At 38.4% G+C, this 23,344-nt stretch overlaps 1 protein-coding gene across 1 annotated transcript; it reads right to left on the bottom strand.

The window, feature by feature from the left end:
• Window positions 1-4,055: 4,055 nt before the first annotated feature.
• Window positions 4,056-13,736, bottom strand: LOC105201922 (protein charybde). The gene is made up of 4 exons (XM_011170202.3): window positions 13,376-13,736; window positions 11,200-11,383; window positions 10,623-10,778; window positions 4,056-10,276 (listed from the first exon to the last, which is right to left on the bottom strand). The coding sequence occupies exons 1-4, from the start codon at window positions 13,422-13,424 to the stop codon at window positions 10,186-10,188; spliced, it is 480 nt and encodes a 159-aa protein (XP_011168504.1). The 5' UTR covers window positions 13,425-13,736; the 3' UTR covers window positions 4,056-10,185.
• Window positions 13,737-23,344: the final 9,608 nt, after the last annotated feature.

The following is a 23,344-nucleotide window of genomic DNA, read 5'->3' as shown; positions in this document are numbered from 1 at the left end:
ATTTCAAAAATTTTTCTATTCTGTAGCCAATCAGAACACTTAAAAAATTTGTTATACACATGAAATATCGGGTTAATTTCGTCCAATTTTGAGAAAAAACAGTGATGGATTAAAGCGACGTCGAACAGCCGCAACAAGTCACGATCGAGACGCGAAAATGAGAGCACGGCAGGAAACCGCGAGATAAGGGATGGCGATTATTGCATCGGGGTAAACGAACTTGCATGCGAGCGATAAACGCTCGCACACAGGCAGTGTGCACCTACCTACGTGCTCGTATGCGTGCGCGCGTGAACGCATCTAGTTGAAGTAACTGCGAATCGACCCCTCGGGTAAAGCGAGCTTCCATCAGGACCGATGTCATGTGTTAAAAAGGAGATAGAGAGAAGAAAAAGGGAGAGAGAAAGAGAAGATGATGAGCATTTTAACAATAAAATTTTACAGAAAATTTAAATTTAGACTAAAGAAATTTAAATCAAATTAAACCAAACTTTTTATTTAAATTTAAACCACTATTTTAATTGCAACTGAAAAAAAGGTGATTCCGTTAAGGTGAAAAATCGAAAGACATATCGGTGACTTTTATCCCGACTTTACATGTCAATAGTTCGAAACTGGAACACTCATGGTCGATGTCACTCTACGGTTTTTATGAAAGTATAAATAAGCAAATAAATATATTACGCATCTGAAAATATATTACCTGTTTTTCCATCGCTGCCAAATTGGCATCGGTCCTGCCGGTCTCGAAGTATCGATATAAAAGTAATATATAAATTATGTAAATTATGATATAAATAAGTAAGTAGTATAATAAATAAAAGGTAAATATACATTTTTACGCTGAGGTAAATCGTTTAGAAAATTGTAAGAAGAAAAGTTAGCGCATTATTTCTTTCGTTGCCGGTTTATTTTTGGTTTATAAAAAGACATAGACACAAACGATAAATGAAATGTAGCGAGTCGTTAAACCGAACTTAGCTGATTTCACAAGTACTGCTCTCGCTATTCGACTTATAAAAAGAAGTTCCGGTATGACGTTCCAAGAAAAACATGCGAGAACTGAGCGCTCGAAGATAGACCAAGTAAATTGGTGATGTCATAAAAGAAAATAGCTTTATTTTTTTTTTTTTATACTTTTTGTTAAACGTAACACTCAGATGTCAGATATTCGATAATTGCCACATATAAGAGTGTCTTCATATCTGCATATGCATGATAATGAAAAATCCTCTCATTTCTCTGCAAACGACAAGAGATTCCAAAGAAGGTGACGTCTGACAGATTGCTCGTAGTGCCTGTGACGTTTCTCCGACGGTTCTCCATCTCCCTGACCGTGACTACGGTTTGAAAAAGAAAAAAAAAAGAATTGCGTACATCATCTCGATTCCGAGATCACCACACAAAAAATCCAACTGAAAGGATAACGTCGCCTTTGAACAATTTTACTTCGTCCTGCTTTCTTTCCGACTTGACATTTCGCTCGCAGCGGCAAACTGTCTACGCCAACTCTGATTCTCATCAGCGAGGAAACAGTAGGCGGTTGTGCGTGCGTGTATGCCTGCGTGCGTGCGTGCGTGCCTGTATTGTACAATGTGAATACCGGCCATCAGCTGAGCGCGCAAGTCACCCAGTTGCCAACCCGTTATCGCGCACGACTCGAATTACCTACGCGTTATTGATATCCCAGATCTCAGGAAGAGACACCACGAATGCGTCCGGACGCGGATATGAGCCAGAACTCATTCGCCACCAAATTAAACACAGATGTCCCGAAGCGCCCGTTCCCGTTTTAGCTTATTGAGTATACGGAGCAGATATTAACAAAGTCATTCGCTAGAGTATACATCAAAAGGCGAACCCCGTGAAATTGATGGAGAAGTTGGACGACACGTTTTAGGCTTCGAAAGTTACGCAACGGTTCTACAGGGTATCCCAAAACTGCCGCGTTCGATTAAAGCTCAGAGTAACTTCGTTCATTCCCGTAATACGCAGTGTATATTATATACACTCTTCGATTTATAAAAATTTAGAATAAAAGACTTACAGCAGGGATTAAAATGAAAAAATATTACAAATTTTACAAGAATGTTATAAAAATTTTTCAGCGATGATTAAAACTTAAATTTCGAAATAAAGAACAATTATTGACTCTTCGTACATAAAATGAGTCATTTTGCCGAGACATCAAAGATATCATCAATAAAAATAGGAAATAAGCGCATTCTTCATACTTTATACTTACGCTGAGAGAAAAATTTAAATTTTAATATATTATTTTTTCTCAGTACATGAGAAAAAGATTTAAAAATTTATAATCAATAAAAAATTAATAAGTGAAAGAGGAATAAAATGATACGAATAAATAATCAATTTATATTCCCCCCGTTTTTTCATATCCCTCATAGATAGATGGGTCGGAAATGCTTATAGTTTTAAAAAATAGGTCACAGCTCACGTAACTTTAGGAAACCTTGATCTAGAGAAGGGTTTTTGTTATTAAAATTGAAGAGGCACGAACGAATGGTATATACTTTATTCGTCATTTAACTTCAAGTGAATTTTCTTACAATAGTGCCGGATTTATCGCACAAATAATTAATTTTAAAAACGATGGAAAAATTTAGATAATTTTTTCAGCGCTAAAATATTATATCTCCGTCATTGATATTTTCGTCAAGTTTTGTTGGGAAGAAATTCGAAGTTACCAAAGTGAAATCGTTATATCGCGATGACGGAACATCGCGCCATATGAAATGTGTGATAAAAGAAGACAATGCAGCACTTGCAAACGCAGTAAAAAAAAAGGGTAGAAAATAAATACGAATCGCGCAACAATCGCGAAGCGTGGAATCAATGCTCGGGGATCGGTAACGCTTGCGCAATTCTCCGATCCGGTTTACGCGATTATGCTTTATGCAGCGTAGAATTTTTCACAGAAGAGCTCGGATAGTGCCGATAATACGAGTTTTCGAGATGGAAACACGAACAAACGGGTTGCGCCGAGCGACCGCGGGCGTACGCTTGCGAACGCGAGAAACCGGTTTCTCCTATCCAGTTCTGTACGCCGTGATAATTGCGGGAACTAGTTGAAACAATACGGCCCCCGCACACCGTGACGCGTTATTTCGAGCTTTAATCCTGACTGTACGCTCCTCGCATTTTACATCCGCGAGTATCTTCAATGTATCGCATGACTCGTTCGATTATTAATTTGCTTGTCGTTTACACAGGCGTGCGTAAATTTATAATCCTGGGCCGTCATGTGTAAATATAGTTTCTCCCCCTCTTTTCCCTTTGATAATGCACTTATCGTCAATTTATCTCGTTTCGACGGGATATTGAGTTTCATGAGTGTTTTATCTGAAAACTCTATGCAAATATCGATGCTGAAAACATTTTTCGCGGACAAATAACAGTTCCTTTGTCGCTACGTCGGCATGTTCAGGTTGTTGTTGTGTACACCTTGCAATTCTGGTATTATATTTCAGTAATAAATACTTTCTCGACGTGAATATAGAATCAATTGTCCGTTGGAACAGGCTGCATAAAACTCTTCGGGTCATTTGTATTATACGTACGGATTTCAACATTTTAATAAATACTTACAATAAGCGTAAACAGTTCTTTAAAATATTATAAAATAAATTAAGTATTATAAAACTTGTCCTCTTTAAGAAATTCCATCAAGATGCGAATCAGAAATCTTGGATTTTTATATGTAAAACAGTTTAAATCAAATTTTCATTTATTCGCTCTTTGCCTTTTAAACTTAACTGATAATTCTATCTAAATTTTTATAAAATTATATAAGTTATTTATTTTCCTTCTTTTATTTCTTTTTTTCCTGTTCCCATTTTTACTAATATTTCTTAAACACTTTAATATTTCTTAATTAAAATATAGAAAATATTTTTTATCTTTGTTCGTTTCACTCTCGCACTTATCTTATTTCAAAGGAAACGTGAATAAAGGTTTCGCAGAATCTCCGACAGGAGGTCCAGGATGATAAGGAGGAGTGATGATTGGGAAACAAGAAAAATCAACAACAGCCCTCTCTGATATATCTCTTTCTGTTATTTGCGTTTCTCCAACGCAGCATAAATTGTAGATATTACAAATTAGAAATAACATCACATAGCATTTCTTAATACGGGAAAATGCGTTCGCAAAGGATCACTAACATATTGAGAAGCCGCCGCGTTAATCGCGAGCAAACTATCGCGAAAACTACGTAATCGGACTTTCATATCGCGCACAAGGTACAAAAATATCCAAAGCACAGCGAACGTCGCGCAAATCGTTGCTGTGCGACGTTACGAATATTATCTGTCCTCTCTCACTCTTTCTCTTCCTCTCTACCCTTGCGATAGGAGAAATTGTCATTCTCGTTTCCACCCTTTCGCCGTGAAGAGCGCACTTCATCAATCCCTGTCCTCGCAGTAACTTAACGTTTAACCCTGAACAGTATAAAAACAAAAATATTCTTTTCTATGTCTGAAACACGAAAAAAATCGAGAAAAGAACTATTAACTCTGTATTTGTATTGTATCTTGCATAAATTCTTGAAAATTTTTGAAAAACCGTTTGCAATCTTTACGGATTTCAAACAGACAATTTGAAACGAATCCAGAGGCTCTCTCGTGCAGAAGCCTTTCGCGTATGTTTTATACCATTTAGGGTTAAATTTTACTCGATCATCATCGCAACGCTATTACGCACACTCACAAACATATAAATATTTCGAGAATATTTCTGGGCAATCCCTCCTCTCGTTCACGTATCTCGCCTGTCACAGGGTGGAAAAGCCTCCGCCCGTTCATGAGATCAGAAAATGTTTCCTTGACAGCCCGTAAAAACAATTACTTCGTAAATGGGAGGTGTGCAACGCAATTTGCAACATCCGCACGCGTTACGTACGTCGTTTTGCAGATCGATCCTGCTAACGTTCGCTTTGTCGAGAAACAATCGCTACAAACGATAAATAATGGAGACAATCAATGGGACGCGTCTTCTTTTTTTTTTCATTTTTTAATCGCTCTCGTCACACAAGCGAGAACGACGAGACGATTAAAGAGAGCGATTAAAAAATGAAAAAAACTCCACCGTAACTTATCGGTAATTGAATTTTTGTTATCATTTGGACTTCATCCAATTCTCTTTTACGTGTTCCGCGCAGAACCACCACCAGGGATACGCGTCGAGAGAACGTCGTTAGATATTAATCTATCTTACACATATGATATATGTTTATATATATGTTTCGTAATATTATTATTTAATTCTTTTTTTCAGGAAAAAACTTGTACTGTTTTCTCTCTCTCACTTTCTCTCTTACTCTATACGAAAAACGAGATAAACTTTTATAACGGTTTCAATAAAATTCTCACACACTGTAAAAACGTGATTAACGACCGATCATTGCCGTTCTCACATTCGACATTATTGTGTTTATCACCGTATTTTAAAAAGCACATATACATATAAATAGTTCCATCCATATACGTTTAACCCTCGACAGTATAAACGGACGCTTCATCAATAGGTTTGGAAATTTTACTGGCTGAGGATTACATACGCACATACCATTATAAAATTGAATATAAATAAAATGATCACAAAGACAGTTTTCGTGGTTTTCAGCTTTTTCTTTTAATAGCTCTCACACTTGACTCCTTTATTTCGTATAGTAACTTCGAATTTGTTATAAAATATATCGTTATATATGTATATATATTATATATACGGTATTTGCAATATAAATTATATCGTATTTGATAATATAATGTACGCAGACACATTCACATTTCCATGTAAAAAAAAAGTGTTATACTGTATAGGATTAATCCTTCGGGTGTAAAACATGTAGCCGCTCGTAACTTACCCATACATTCCTAATTAATAACGATTAAACGAGGCCGCGAGTATTGCTTTCTATCGCTGTGCAATGCGGCGATTTCGACTTGCGACATCGTTTGTAGCGTTTGTTATTAACAAAAATAACTGCTGATTACAATAATACATATTGATGACAGTATGAGCCAAATGTCATTCCCCGGAAAAAAATCCTTTTTTTTTTAAATTTTCTTTTCTAAGATAATTTATACGCGTCGCTTCCTTTCTCTTTAGTAATCAGTTTATCGAAGATAGATATTCTGCGAGATAATCTTTTTTTTTTCAAATGTAGCGCTTTCTCAGGCAATGAATTTACAATCATACTGTAATGTGAAGTGCCAGCTGGCTTGAGACGAGCCGACGTCTTTGTCTTTCGTTTGTTACATCAGCAAATCAGTCTTACACTTTCGTGCAAATGCGATAGCCCAATTTACAATGCGCGGTTAACTCTACACGTGGCTGTCCCCCTTTCTTACGTGACCTTTTAGTTACTTTTCTTTTTTCTTTTTCGTCCTCGTACGGAGTAAGGGGATGTAGATGCTCGACTCAGGAGGATGGTGGGAAAGTGTTCTGGACGGGATTGTGTCTCTTCCCCCTTAAAGCTTTAACCGGTTCACTTCCATTTAGAATTATCAAGAAACAAGTTTTGTGAACTCGTCGCCATAAATTCACTCCTTATTCCAAAGTGCCGATACTTTACGTCTCTTTTCTGTGACACACAAAAATAACAAAAAAAAAGCTTGGTTTCTTAGTATGAACTTAATAAATTTGAATCATATTTCTTTACGAGACAAATTGGATTCGTTTTATGATTAATTTTGAAGTATCAATTATATACATTATATTCTTAATAATCATCCACAAAAGTATATATTTTTCAATTAAATAATGTGGATCCTAAGAATTTATAAAGATCTTTTGTCTCATAATTTTTAACATATAAATATATAAATATATATTAGAAAATTTTTAACATATAAATATATAAATATATATTAGAAAATTTTTATGATATATATGTACATGTGTGTAATCCAGATCCTTTGCTGTAAAAAAAGTATTAATTAAATATGCACACAGTGTTTACGAAATTACGAGAAACAAGTTTTAAAACAGATATGTCAGAACATATGAAAAACATTAGATTCCTTTTTTAATAAAAATTATAATTTATTTTAACGTATAAAATAAAATATATACAAATAAATCTTTCCATACAATTTCTCTCTTAAACAGTGAATTTCATTGCAACAGCATCGATTTTTTTTACTTCGCCGACTTTGAAAGAGACAGTTCCAGTTTTATCACACAAAAAAAACGAGTTCAATCTAATTCCATTGAGTCTCGTCGCGGAACGCATCCAGTTGTAATCCAGTTCGTAAAAGGAAACCTCACTTTCTGGCATAAATATTCGATTCACCGGTTAAAGCGTCGCCATCCTTTGTAAGTAAACCACGAAGAGGTTTTCGATTTCAATGTATTTTTTCTCTTTCTTTCTCTCTCTCTTTCTCTTGCGCGAAGGTAAAACGAAAGGGCTTGTATCCCTACGCAACACGTTTCTCTCGACTCCGCGAAGAAACCTTTACGCGAGCGTCTTTAATCTAAATCCTAACGATAATCACACACTTGCTTTCTCTTAACTCCACTTTGTAATTCTTAATATCACAATACCGCTACTAAGGTCTTTAATCGCGCTACAACGAAAAGCAACCGAAGCAAAGTAATAAAAAAAAAACACCAAAATGAGAAAAAGAGGTAAAGAAATAAAAAAAATATATAGACACAAAAAACGCGAACAGGTATTAACCACAACGCAAGTGGTAGTACGTACGGTAGTCAATGAATAATAATAATAACATGACAAAATTGAAGCGAAGATTGTGAACAATAATTTAATGGCAGAACGTTAATCCTCTCTCTAAACCTTCGTCCCTTTCAACATTAAACGGCGAACATGAGCTCATCTCATCATTGTTTCTCTGTGAAAATCCGTTTGAAGCTACATAGAGTTAAAGCGATACAGTTTCAAGATGGATCGTCCCTCAGATTACCGAGAGATACAGTTCAACTATCTAGTCTAGTGGATATACATACATTTACGTTATTAGCTTGCACACAAATTTACTTTTTGCATCTATTAGACGATAAGATGGTTTCTCGTCTCTTAAGTCTAAGGCATTCTGAGGTGTTGGAAATTGCATCGCTTCACTTTGCCTCGTTAAAGGATCTTCTTAAGCCCGCGAACTTTAAACGAATAAAAAATGACGAATTTTACAAGAACTCTGAACAGAATTGATCGAAGAACATTCATCATAATAACTCGCAGAACCAAAAAAATCTCGAAACACGAAATAATGAAATCCAACTGAAACAAAACGTCACGCATTAACAATGCAAAAGGCGAAAGCACATTGCTCTGTGTCGACAAACGACTCGATGGCTTAAATAAGTTACTGTTAAGTCGAATTAATCGGTAATAATCACGCGTGAGCATTTAATATATTTATAAGTGATATCATGGAAATGATTATCAGATTCACGACATCGAGAGAAGATGTTATTATAATTTAATGAGATTTTTTCACACATAGCGACTGTTATGAAGGGAGAAAATGACGAGGGAGAAAAGATCGATCGATGGAATGACGGTATGGGCTGAACATCTGTACCATCTACCAACAGGACACATACAGGATGTCCCAGAAATATGTGCACCGTGAGAAATTACATCCTGGCTAAAATTAATTTCGTTGAATTTTTTTAAGGAAAAAAAAAACTTTTACAGAAATTCGACAGAAAATGTGAAAATTAAGTGGAAAATGTGAATTGTTTAAATTTTTACACTTCTCAATGTAAGATAATTCGATTATTTGATTATATACTCGAATTATTCTGGATATTAATATCAACAGTGACTCGAATAATCAAAACCAAATGAGACTCATCGGTACCTATTTCTCTAGGGTTATCCTACAAGATTTTCACAAAAGGTTCCTATTTGGGAAATATGCTGCCACATTATTTCAACATGATTATTTCGCATTTCACAATGAAAAATGGACGATGTGTGCTCGTCCACGTGTGAGAGACACACGAGTTTCGAAAGATCGTCACTAAACATCCGACGCGATTAATAGCTACCTGACTACGATTAATCAATAAAACGCGTTCTCTAAAAACTAATTATATTCGCTACGTATCACGTGAAATTTGTTATAAGTCTTATAATCACATATCTTCTTCAAGAACGAAGACGCGAGAGCCACTCCTCGCGATATAAGATCTGCTACTACTAGAACTTGTCTCGCGCTATCACAATTATCGAACGCGTAATAGGCCTCTCTCCTTGAATACAGTATTGCATGGTGACAGCAGACAAAACAAAGAGCGATTTTGTTATCGTTAACCCTTTAACCGATTTGCCGTTTCAACCTTGAGAACGTTAGATACATCCTTACCGTTACAATACTTATAACTCCAAATCTAGATCCCTAGATTTTGGAAGCCTTAAATTCTACGATCTTCAGCTCCAACGATCTCCAAATTCTACGTATCTTACAAACTAGCCTTACAAAGTTTTTTTTTTTTAATTCCAGTGTCCCTCACATCTAATCGTTTAATGTTTTTTAATTATAATTCAGCTGGAAATTGAATTCTTTAATCTAGCGGATCTATAGAGTAACTGGATTTTTTTTTTAGTTCCTCGAATCCGAATTTGTTAAACTATTAGATCTGAGTGGACGCCTAGATTTTTCAATTTTTAAATCCATGCACTACTAGACCTTCGACACAAGATTTAACTTTGTAAAACTGTTGCATTCAAAACTGCAACTATTTTACATCATAAAGCAGCATTTCTACGAACTACTTCACTTCTTCACATATCCAACGAATAAATTCTAAACACACAGAACAATTCTTCTTATTCCCGCACTCGTGCGTGCGAGTATCTTCGTTCAAAAGGTTTCTACGATCTCTCTCACAAGTGAAATGTCATTCATATAGAAAATCCAAATGTAATTTACAAGTTAAAGGGTTAAACGCAACATCTCGCGCGATTGCGACCATGGTACGCGAATGTTACAGCGTGCTGTTACGACGAAATCTAACCTCAGGTCCGCATTGCTGCTTCAGCCATCTTAGTTTTTTTTTCCTTCCTGGTCTTCCGATATTGTATAAATTTGGCTGACGCCCACAGGGCGGCAGACTGACAAAAATGGCCGCACCCGTTTAGGCAAAACGAGTGATCGTTAAACGTGCAAAACTCCGGTGTACGGATCGCGAAGCCTCTCAATGAGATTGCTGGAAAGACCTATAGAGTTTCTTCTTCTGCAAGGTGAAGTCCCTACTGATCATGATGGTGCCACCACGCGTGAGATTTCTGAAAAAAAAAAGAGCGAATCGAATTTTAAGTTTTGTTACATCTCGCGCTATCTTTAAGATATATAATATTTTGCAATGTTTGCAAAAATCGGAAAAGCTGAATAAATCAAAATTATTGAGATACAATTTAATCATGAGATTAAGTAAATAAGACGATATAATCACTTCATTTTATCGAAGTGGAAATGTGAATAACAACGATCAATTATGAAACACAACAGGATATGTTGTCGGTACGACGATAAGCGGATAAAAAACAAGTTATTTTTATTGCAGAAAAATTCTATTAACATAATTTGAACCAAGCTCAAATCGCAAGATTTTATTACATGAAGTGTACTCACTTTAAGAACTGAGGCAGCAGCATGTGCCAGGACGTGTGGTCCTGTTTCAGCGTGAGATAAAGCTCAAATGTCGACACAGTACTGGGATCGCACTGTATTCTCGACAGTTTGCGGCACATGCTGTCCGTCTCGAAGCTGATGAACAACGTGCAGCCTCTGAAACAAGGATACATCAAATTTTCAAGCATTATAAATTTTGGCACTATATTAATTAGAAAAACGTTTACAGAACAATCTGTTCTCGAGAAACATTCGACATATTTGTACTTCCGATATCGATACGAATGAATAAAATTATTAAACAATTAAAAAAATTCTAAATAATAAAATTCGATTAAATTTCCGCTAGAGGAAAAAGACTGCTCCAAATATCGTACATAATTACCGATATCACCTTTAACATTGTTCGTGAAAAAACAACTCGCAGAAAAGTTTCGCGATGTTTTCTTGGACACTTGTTGCGCGAAATAATATTTATCTGGATTCTCGAATTGCGCTGAATCGCACAGATTCGGATCACCGGCGAATCGAGGAACCGCGGCCGGTTTCTCGGCGACAAGAGCAAAGCCCCACTTACCGTAAGCCACAGGGCTCGTTCTCCGCCATCGTAAGTACGTCTTTGGCTATCTTGGGCAGCAAATCGGCAGGTAGGAGGACCTCGCCGCAAGCCAGCTGAGCGTGTTTGGCCCTCCTGAGCTCGACCTCCAGCCTCTTCGCCAGCGCCTGACAGGCACCATCCAATTCGTCCGTCTCGCTTCCAGCTGTAACAATTAATTAAACGGAGAATTAAGCGTGCGCGCTCACAGCATCCCGCCGAACCAACTAACGGTTAAAGCGGTCAATTGAAAAGAAAGTAGCCGATCACTTTTTCTTCTATTTTCAGATTTATACTGAAAAACAAAATTCTTTATGTTCAAGCAAACATATTTATTTTAACGCCTCTTTCTTGATTTAAAAACATATTTTTCAAGTTAAAAAATAAATTATTTGATACTGCTACCTAATATTTATATGTTATAAAATAAATATTAATATTAAATACAATATGAAATCTAAATATTTGTATTTAGCTAATATTTCTATTTATTTTAAAATATTAAATATATTTACTTGAACATAAAAAACTTTCAGTGTACATATAGCAACAGCTATTTCCCATAATTACTCCAGAATAAAATCAATTAATTCAGCCGACCAATTATATCTGATGATCTAAATTAAGTAATTAATAAATCAGACAGGTAGAATAAAATAATTTTTTGTATCTATTTTCAATTTAAAAAAAAATTTTTTTTTTAGTATCTCGTCAGCCGAAAATATCTCGCGAAAACTGTGAAATGCCTTCTGCACAATATCTTCCGAGATATAAAAAACGCGAGTTGACGTAATCTTAGCCATTATATCGGCCGATATCGCCCGGATTGTGGATATAATCGAAAGCTGCGGCGAAGCGAAAAACATATTTTGCTACTCGATGATGATTCGCGTTATCTGCCATTCTACCTCACCTGAATGTAATTCCGAACATAACTCCGATATATAATTTTAATCGGCACTCCAACGCTAATTTCCGCAAGTAAAGTTTTTGGAATGTTGATAGTACCCAGTTTCACGCTCGCGTTAACACGATCGCAGCCGTAATCTCGATTAATCGGGCGATGAGATCATCCTTTTATTATTTAAACCCGGCCGCGTCTGTGCACGACGTAACAAAGAATAGTTCGTCGAGGAGAAAGAAGACGCGACCAGCGAATTCGAATCTCCCAAGCAATTTCAATTTTTTTTCAATTAACGATCGTCGAGAGAGTATCTGAACCGTAGCGGTTCTTCTTTTTCTTTTTTTCTACGTCGATCAATCGGCCAGCAATCTCTAGCCTGCCTCGACCATTGTTCCTAGCGGCCGGCGAAGACGAGGTGGGCTCGCGTCGGTAACGTATACGTTTGACCTCGATTTTTTTCTTTTTATCTGCCTTGTCGCGCTTAACGAAAGTCGCAATCGTCGTTCTGCGCCACTCAAACACAATCAACCCTTTTGTTTCGCGAATCCGAAACATTTCTGAAAATATTACTGCATTTACCGGTAAAGTATGAAAGTAAAAAGATCTCACGGCGAAGCAGGTTACGAAATACATTCGCTTATCTGTTAAAAAAAAATACTGTCATGTTTCTTGCACCTTTCTTGTTAAGCGAGAGAACCTTGTTTCTGTTTCACGGAAAGCTGAAGGAGCAATTAGCCGAGTCGAGCCACCTTCCATGTCCGTTATAAATGTTCGTATTTATTTACCAGAGGGCTCGAGAACGCTAAATTTTGGGAAAATTTCCACTTATAAACATAGCCGGGCTGGTTTGTGAAGTGATAAAGCGCGACGGGAACAATCGAGGAACACGGAAAAACGGCAGCGAAGGGCATCCCCTCCCCTCCGCCCCTACTCCTCATCGTACGATCGGAAGACCGACGCTGACGCAACTATAATTCGAGGTTTCACCGGTAAATCACCGGTGTGGCTCAATATCGGTCCTCCGCTCGCGTTACGAGCTCAGAGCGAATATCTGGAGCGATGCAGCCGACGAAACGTCGTGTCGCGAAAGCAAAAATCAGCTGATTCCAGCCGGCGTTGTCAGCTGAGAACAACGGGCTCGCTCGGAGGGCCGGAGAAGGAGGAGAAGGAAGGAACGGAGAAAGAGAGAGACAATTGACGATGGGAGAATTAAAAGGAGTTGAAGCACTAAGTTTCTTCGATACGAGCACTTACCTCTAGTGTTGCTGAAGTCCACATTGACGGGACACGGTAGGACCTCCATGATCTCGTGAGAACGTCCAGCGGTGGACGCACAATGGATACGGTTCTCTCGTCGGTTACGCCGGACGGCAGCGCGATCCTCCTCGGGGAAGGGATGTCGGCGGCGAACAACAGACAGGACTGTTGGACACGCGACAAGAGCGGCCACGGGGAATACCAGATTGGACGACAATCGTAATTATCGGACAACCGGATCGGAGCTTTCACCGGAGCTGTGTGTGTGTGTGTGCGCTTACGCGACGCGCAAACTCGTCCTAACCGAAATAGCAAGCAAGTACACCCCTTCGACTGATCGGCGGCCGGTCGCTGACGCGACTTATATAGGGGATCCCCCTTCGCCGCGCGCCGCCGCTGCTCGACCGCCTAGCAACACACCGCCTACGTGACGTTTCGGCAGTGCGTTCGCTTCGGCCGTTTCCGGCGTCGCTCGCGCCGGCCTTCGGCTGCGCTCGGCACCCCGACCGAGCGAGAGCGTGCGAGAACGTGTTAGAGCGGCCATCCTCCGGAGGGGACCTATCCGCTGTTGCCGGCGGTGACGACGGTACATCGAGTTTTTTTTTCCTTTTCACCCACGATGCTCGTTTTGTTTTCTCTTCTCTTTCTCCTCCCCCTCCTTTTTTCTCTCTCTCTCTCTCGCACTCTTTCTCTCTCGCCTTCCCATTTCTCGTCGTCAACTACGTGCATTACGTCGCGCGACCTTTTATCGCGGCTTTTAACGCGAGGCGCGCGTATTAAATCGCAGGTGAAATTGCCTATGCCGGTAGCAGAGTATTTTTTAAGCGTAGGTGATTTAGGCAAAAATCGAAGATCTGTTGCAATAAAAAGACAGGAACGTACACTTCCCTCCAACTACACGCACGTCCCGGAGGGGAGAAAAACCTGTTTTAGAAATTCAGAATGAGGTGTTGTGTTTTGCTGTGGCGCAGGATCAGCTGACCCTGGCTATAGCGAAGGTTATGGTAAAAAGTCGTCACGGTAGGAATCACGATTAAAAAAAAAAATCTTCCCTTGACGGGAATATATATAATAGATTTCATATATATATATATAATGTTCTTAAATGCGTCTCCTATCAAAATTCTCTTCAAGAGAAAATATTTTTCACGTCCCAGATAGCAAACAAAATTAGTTACATAGAAGTTATAGTGATGTCATAATGACATCACTATAATTTTATAATATTTGTTTATTATAGATTATAAGTCAGTAATATTTGTCATTATTAATATTAACAATATTAATTTATCAATATATGTCAATAATAATAAGTCAATAATATTTGTCACTCATTAAGTTAAATGTTATCCTCGTGATATCGAGTAACAAATAAGTGACTTTTGATATCATGACTTCTGTGTTCTACCTAAAGTTGCATACATGAAAAAGAAAATCTACTTTAAAAAAAAAAAACAGAATTCTCTCGAATAGGAGTATCAAAGTAAAACCAATATATTTTATCCAACAATCTTATTTCATATATAAGCAAGAAATTATATTTTTGCACATATATAAAACAATAATAAATTTGCTTACATATAATTTAATCTTCTTTAAAGAATTTTATAATGTTAAATTTCAGTAGAATACTTAAAAAAATGTTTACTGTAAGCTTCCATAAAATATAAAAATATTCAAGGTTACTTGTCAATATTTGTTCTACATTACTAAATAGTTGCTTAACTCAAATGTTAAAATTATTTAATATAAATTGAAATTTATTCGGAGAAATTTGAGAGAGAAATTTTGTTTGGGTGAATAAAGAAATTATGCAAAATTTTTTTATATATGTAAATCATATTTGTTTTTAAAGCCACGTAATTTCTTTTCAATATTTAACATTTCGAAAATAAGAACATTCTCAAAACGATAATGTTCTTTCTTTCTAAATATAGAACTCACGAAAGCCCGTTGTAAAAAAACGTGCACATTGCGTAAGATTTCCGATTGTATTAAGAAGCGCTCGCTGACGGCGATGGTTGATCTAATAAGCTCTATCAGTGGCAAAGTATTTTTTTTTAGACGTTGATTCACTCGATGCGATATAATCTTTATTTTATCGTCGCGCGTAAGAAAATCGCACTTTTTTTTAATCGCATCTTTTTTACGTTGGTGCAGTACGGCGATTAATCATCACTTCTCTCTTTTTAAAACGAGTAATATCCGATTCGACACGCCGTTCGTGCCGTTTATTCCGATACCGCTCTATTTTGCCATCCGCAAGTCGCCGCGTCACGTTCGTTACGAAACGGAGAAAATGTTGTTTGCGCTTTCGTCGACAAGAATTATTTTTCGCAAACTGACAAATAGGTTGTACGTGATAAGTGTCTTTTTTTTCTTTCTTTTTTATCGGCTTCTAATCCGGAGGACACATTGGGTCGCACGCGAGAGGATTTATGTAACGAGAGTTACAAGATTAGAGCGCCGCTTGCTTCTGCATGCCGCATTTACGAACGCCGTTAGTTTTAATACAAAGACGGTCACGTTCGGACAATAGATCCGACCGAGATGCATTGCCGGGCAGTAAAAGCTTCATATTCACGGTAGTTACACGCTCGGCGAGAAACCGCCGCGATTATGGAAATCGCGGGAAGAGGGATGTGTAAAGAGATTAAGGACGAGAGAGGTGCGTGACAAGGATGAATTATCTTTTTACACATCCTCGCGTTCTCGATTTCGAAACAAATTAAAAAAAAGAAAAGGTATGACGCGCGATTCCCTTAGGAGCGCTCGAGATAAACGCTCGCGTTCGGAGCGTTAATCCTCTCCCGTTCATCCGTTCTTTTACAATATTTCTGCGCACTCTCCGCGAGCTCCAATTTTAAATTGACGAATACGAGAAGAGGGCGGCCGAGTGCGCCGAGCAGGAAATGCATAAAACACGCGAAGGTGCCGGGTACACCGAACACCTGTGACATCAAGTAGATGAAATACTATTGGGAGGGACCCAACAATACCGGATTGCCGGGGGTCCTAAAAATCCGTGACAGTTCAAAGATTGTTCGAGAACCCGTCCGGCAGGTTTCTACGATCTATAAATTCGGAGCTCTACGCTACCAGCGGCGACCCGCTGAATCTAAAAGATCCACCATCGAAACGAAATGTCCCACAGAGACCCACTGAGCCCCATATCGCCACGAGCGATCAGCAAACGCGATCGCGTGTCGCGCGTTTTAATCTTTGAGAATCGACGGCCGTTTATACACACTCGATCTCTTATCGCGCGTTTTATAAATATATAGAGCCGCTTAAAGCGGCATCAGCTGAGCGGTATCAGACAGATAAAACGATGGGTGATCCGATGCGGTGATCTCGTTTTAAAGCTCGTTGAATCTCGCAGTCGGATTTGTGCAGCGCGGCACCGCGCGATTTCGCGCGGTCCCGTTCGTCAGGGCTCAGGGACGATGAATACATGAATCCTAACATTGCCAACGCGATCGCGCGAAACGCAGAGACGCCGCTGGCTGGTGGAACAACAGCGTGGAACAGCACGCCTGTGTGAAGATTCTGGAGAATAACATCTCTATCGGAAGTACCGCTTTTATCTGCGGCCGCGGAGAGCTCGCGCGATCGCGCTCTCGTGCAAACAAGCTTCCGATAATAATGCCGGCCCCAGCGCCGGCCGGCCGGCCGGCCGGCGACGCGATCAACTTTCGCGTTAGCTCATTCACGCGTCAATCAAAACACATTAATTTTACGGATCGCGCGACCGCGAGAGGAGCGAATCACGTTTCTGTAAATCGGGACAGAGAGAGAGAGACACAGAGACAGATAGACGGACGGACAAAGCGTTTATTGGCGTTCTAGGGCAAGCCTTTTATAAGAACGCAGCCAGAACAACTCGTACAGAGTCAGTCCGTAGGAAAAGAGCGACGTATTTACAATAATTACGATACGGTAATTGTACAATAGAGATATAAAAAAAAAGAAAAGAGCACAAGTACATAAAATATATGACATTTTCCTAATAGCACAAGGTATCGTATGAACGTTCTTAATATCATACGAATATTCGTATAATATCGTAATATCATACAATATTCATAATATTACGATATCATGTGCTGTTAATCAAATGTTGATACGGAGAAAAAAATAAAAATTTAAATTTAAAACAAAATGAATGATGAGCGAAGGCGACAAAGATAGAAGAATGCAATCTTTAGATACACAACATAAATCAAAGAGAAAGAGAGAGAGAGAGAGAGAGAAAGCGAAAGGGATCCTCCTAGCTATGGTCGTCGCTCCGCCGGCCGCAACTCGGGCGATCGATCTCTTTGTTTCGCTTACGTGGAGGCGAGTACGTGATCGCGAATAACACGACTGTTCATGCTGTCTTACTCATTTCTGCCGCGACTCTCTCTACTTTAGTACTGTAAGTGCCTCTATCTTCCGCTTCTCCCCCCGCCTCACTCTCTCTCTCTCTCTCTCTCTCTCTCTCTCTCTCTCTCTTTCTCTCCCCCCATCTCCGTTTGTTCGCTATCTTTCTTTGTCTCTCGCTCGTCCGCTCTCTTTCTTTCTCTTGCCATCTCGCTCGCTCGCTCGCTCGCTCCCTCGTCAGGCCATCTCTGTCGGGACCTCGCCGGGCGATGCGCTCTCCGATTGCATCGTACATCCGACGACATAATCGAAGAGCTGAATTTTATTAAAAACCGGTTCGGGCGGCAAAAACCGACGGACTAGAGGTAATAATCATCAAAATGCACCGTGAAGCCTCGGCTCTTCTTGTCAGTCATTTTTCTTTTTGCGCGCGCGCGATCAGTATTACGCGGTGTATAACAATTACACGGGAGCGGCCTCGGGGAGAGCGAGCGCCTACATACGCGGAGCGCACTAATCCGTCGAATTAAGCAAGAAATTACGGGAAATAAAAGGACCGTCGCCGACGCGGGCACCTAAAAGCGAAAAATATAATCTTTGCCTTATGTATATACTGAGGCGCTGTACAAAGCCATCTTACGATCGTTTACGTGTAGAGATAACGAGAGTCTGTTGATATCCTCTTATCTCACTAGGAACATGGGATGTTTCATAAATGCTGAAATTGCACATTTTCAAGAAATACAAAAACGCGAGTGAGATAAACAATCGAGGAGCACTAGCTTTGACACATTAATCCATTAGTCCATTTCTGCCTATGTACAGACTAACTTTAATCTCAGTTTAATTTAGTTTTTTATCTTTTTTTAATTCTAAAGAATAAAAAAAATAATTTTTAATTGAAATTGAAGTTAATTTACACTAGTAGAAATGAATCAATAAAATAAAAGCTCGTATTCAGAACGTGTTTATAAAGATGTTAGCGCGCTTTTTTGTCATTCTATCTTTATTTGACATCTAACGAACGATAAAGATAGGACAACAAAAAAAGTGTGCTAATATCTTTATAAATGTGTTCTGAACACGAGTAAACGAAGATAGCATCGTTATCGTTAAATTTGTTGTCGCTTTCGATTGTTTTCCAACGTATTTTAATATTTTAGTTTAAGGAAATGATACAATTTCAAAACAATGTTTTAAACCTTTGTCTTTAATAATGCACAATACTTGTCTTGCAACTAAAGTTTTAATTTAAGAATGTATGATAGCACTTCTCTAGTTAAATAGATCATTTCAATTTGATATTTAGAATAATAAAACTATTGTTATTAAAAATAGCAGGGTAGTTCCTGAACGTAACTATCACATATTTAATTTTTAGTTAATTATTTATTTTTAAGTAAATTACTATCTAATTTTGAAGAAATTTATCTTTAAAATAAAGAGATAGAAGCTCTTTTGATTACAATATCAATTTATAAAATGCGAAATTAGTATTTTGGATTATTTATTTATTAATAGAATTGCAAGTATATTACAGACGAGCATATTTCCTAATAATTTTCTCGAAAATGGCAGTGACCTGAAATTTTACATAGAAAAACAAAATACATTAATAAGCATCTTAGCAAAATATAGTAATAGTATTATCTCTTCGAAATTCTATCCTACATTCTTAAAAAATCGTTTTGTTTATGCACTGCGAAAGAGATACCTTAAAATTTATTTGTTGGATAGAAATTTATTTCATTGAAATAAATATTTAAGTACGATATAAATAAACCAATTAATAACAAAGAAATAAGATATATTTCCTAGAAATGTATATTTTATCATTACAATCAAATTTTTTTATTACTAATATAGAAAAAAAGGTCACAAGTAACGTCACACGTTTGTTTGGTAAGACTTTTTCTCAATGTGATTGATGACAAATCACTGTATAATAACAAACATATTATTACACTGAAAAAAAAGTTTTTTTATATTCTAAATATACATATATTTATTTTAACATTATGCCTTTGTTTGAAGTAAATATTAGCAAATATAACATATAATTTATTTTTAAACTTAGGAAATGGTTTTTTGTATCGAAAAAATGTTGAAATAAATATATTTACTTGAAACTTTTTCAATGCTTAATTATTATGCATATTGCAAAAGCGCGCGTAGCATCGCATAATAATAAATGATCTTAAAATTACAAGTCAACCGTTCTGCTAAAACTTAAATAAACGAACAGCCTGCTCCGAGATCCGGCGAAAGATGTAACACTTTTTGCGTTGAATTTCGGAGAAGAGATCTCGTGTAACAAGTTCGTGCGTGTCGATGCAAGTCTGTGCCCGTTTAAAGCTCTAAAAACGTGACCTTTGCATCAGGGATCTCCCACATTATCCCCACATCGTCCCCAAAATATAAAAGGGTCGAACATGGCGTCCCTACGATGCTCCCACCCTCGCACTCTCGAAAGGGACAGGCATTCTGGCATCACGGGCGATCCGTGTGGTACAACATAGACAGCCGTGATTAATACTCGGCCGATTAGCGACATTAATAGAAACGCGCGACGCGAACGCGACCGCGCGCATATTACATAACACTCCGTGAGCGCGCGCGCGCGCGCGCAGTCGTGTGTCGCATATATATGTGTTATACGTTATACATACATAATCGCAATATATAATCGCGCGCCACGGAGATCCAGAAAAATCGATAGTATCGCGCGCGCGGATAAGCTATCGTTTGTAACGCGTGTGACCGGCGGCGCGGCGGAGTTATAAATACACGTAACGAGCAGAATGAAACGTTTGGCCATTGGGGGCTGACTTCACGCATGGCCACGCGAGCGAGAGACGCTCGCTCGCTCGAATGTACGTATGTACCCGGGGTCCCCTCCGTCCCCTTCTTTCCCGCACCACTTCTCGCTTCTCCCCGTTCCTCCTCTTCCCGGCCCCCCCGCAGTTGGGACCGAGGGGAGCAACGAGGGGATCCTCATCTCTCCCCTCCGCGCCCTCGCCCTTCGATGGTAACAATTACATGCGACTTTCAGCTGTGTGCGGAAGCGCGAATAATGCGAGACCGGCTGGTTTAGCGCTTTTTAGGTGCGCGCGCGCGCGCACGCGCGCGCGGATGCAAAGGCGACCGGCTCCGCTTGCAACACACGCACGCGTCATGACGATTCGCCTTCTTGAATAATTGCGAGTCGTCCTTACACAATGTAACGTGTAGCTTTATTCGCGAAAATTCTGCGGCTCCTCTCGAAGAGATTGGAATCCCTCATCGTCGCAACTTCTTCCGAAGTTTTTTCCTCTCCGGGGAAGGATTTCACGATGAGTGAAATGCTTCTGGGAACCGACAGATTTCTACGGCGAAACATAATTTTTTAAATCCGCAGACCCCGAGGCCCCGAATGTACCGCGGCGCCCGCGGAGTATGAATTAATCGAAGTAGAAACTTCTATTTTTATTACTTCGGCTTGTTTACTTTTCGCCTCGAGAGATATGAAAAAACAGCGCGTATATAGATAAAAGATAAATGATAGCCGCGACTGTTCGAGAATTAAAACGCGACGGGACTGGAATTGAACGACACTCAATTCCGCTCAAGAAGAATGAGGAACGAAAACTGTTGAGCGAATTATGAAATCGTTTATTTGATCCACGCGATGCACGGCGTGTTTCGCTGTCGGAGTGTCATCGTGATAAATCCCGTCGGCTTCGCGAGAGGCGCACACGGCTTCGGGAGGCCGCGCGGCGATATTGCGGGAAAGGAGAGGTGGGTCAATGGACAAGGCGATAAAAATGCAATCGGAAAATGAGACGAGAGAGGCACCGGCGTGTAGGAGCGCGGAGAATCGCTGCGCGCGACCGAGAAACGTTGTTCACAAATATATGCGCTCGTAAAACCCTGGCCGCGCGGGCACGTTGTGTTGTACACGCACACAGCCATGCGTATGCGTCACGCGAGATTTTTTTTCAGCGATAAAAGCGGTTCGCCGCGTATATATCACAACACGTTTGTACTTTTATAGATTCTTTTTACGTATCTGCGCGCGCCGGACTCTCTCGGACATCACGGAGACCCCGTTCTCACAGAAACGAAAATAATATTTTTCTCATAGAGACTTCGTAGCACGCGAAACACACCGCAATTTAAAGATTTGTAGGAATTAAGCCTTACAGGAAATATCATGTCGTATTGTCCTAAATAATGAGCACGCGCGCGCGCGCACACACATACACACACACACACGCACACACGCGCGTGTAATAAATACATGTCAACATACAAAGCTTCAGTCCTCCTTTGTCCACATATGTTCAGCATCTGATAACACGACAATATAATATGACTTTGAGCTTAATCTTTTTAACATTAACTGTGCACATGTTATCAAGATTCAGGCATGTTATTATATTTTTTAACTAAATAAAGTAATACGACTTATAAAATTAATTTAGTTACGTTGAAAGTTACGAATAAAAGACTAACTAGTTAAAAGTTAAAATTAAAACAAATTGAATTAAAAATTAAATTGGGGAAATATTATTCATATTAAATGCGTAGGTTTTCAAAGTTAGATTATTCAAAACAATTGTAATATAAATTATCAAACAAATTTAATATTTTATCTGTAAATTAAATTTATACAAAACAACAAAATTTGTTTTTATATATGGGAATACATTTATTCTTTTATAATTTTTTTACACAAAGACAAAATTTTTAACTCAGAAAAAAAGATTAATAAATTAAAGTTTATGTGTTTTAAAAATAATGGATTTAAGTTAAAAGTTATTAATATTTGAACTTTATTATTTAACTTTTAATTTTTTAATTAGTTATTATTCAACTCCGCAATTTATATACAATTGATATTATAACTGATTAGTGGTGAACCAATGGAAAACTTCTCATCCTGTTTTCTCGTAACCGAATGATTTGTGCGAAATATGCCGAAGTGTCTTCCATCAGTCTCCGTACAACAATAGAGCCTCTGTTTAAAGTTGTTGACATTTCGAAACATTTCCGGCGTTATTCTGCGGCATTCGTCCGCTACTTTTAGAAGATGATTCGATTGAGTGGCTTACAAGGTCATCTGATTTTTGCCATTAAATGTTTTTCTTTGGGAACACTTGAAAATAAAATGTATGTCATAGTGCTGCAAATTCCATACAAGACACCTACGTCAAAAGGTAGTGGATGAGTAGAATAACACCTGACATTTCTGCAACAACTTTTAACGGAGGCTTTATTATTATATCCCTGATGGAAGACATTTACTAAATTTTTCTGTAAACTGCAAATTTTCAATTTTTCAAATATCTAATTTCGAGAAATACTTGTTCAAATTTAAAAAAAAATAAGACAGTTGTAAAGAAAATTAAGAGATGTTTAAAATGCTGTGTCGGTTGCCCCCTTTTAGTACTACTTAAGATTTTTGAAACGATAGTTTGCCTCAAGGCTGAAGCAACACTGGTTGACTTTTATCACAATTTTATACATTTTCCTTAAAAATAAAATTGACATGTTTTGCATAAATCAAGTTATAAAAGGGGATCAATTAAGGAAAATGGAAGAAAGTGTTTTTCGCTGGTTCAC

Source organism: Solenopsis invicta, chromosome 1 (assembly GCF_016802725.1).
Source record: "Solenopsis invicta isolate M01_SB chromosome 1, UNIL_Sinv_3.0, whole genome shotgun sequence".
NCBI lineage: Eukaryota > Metazoa > Arthropoda > Insecta > Hymenoptera > Formicidae > Solenopsis > Solenopsis invicta.
This window is presented reverse-complemented; position numbering and strand designations above follow the sequence as displayed.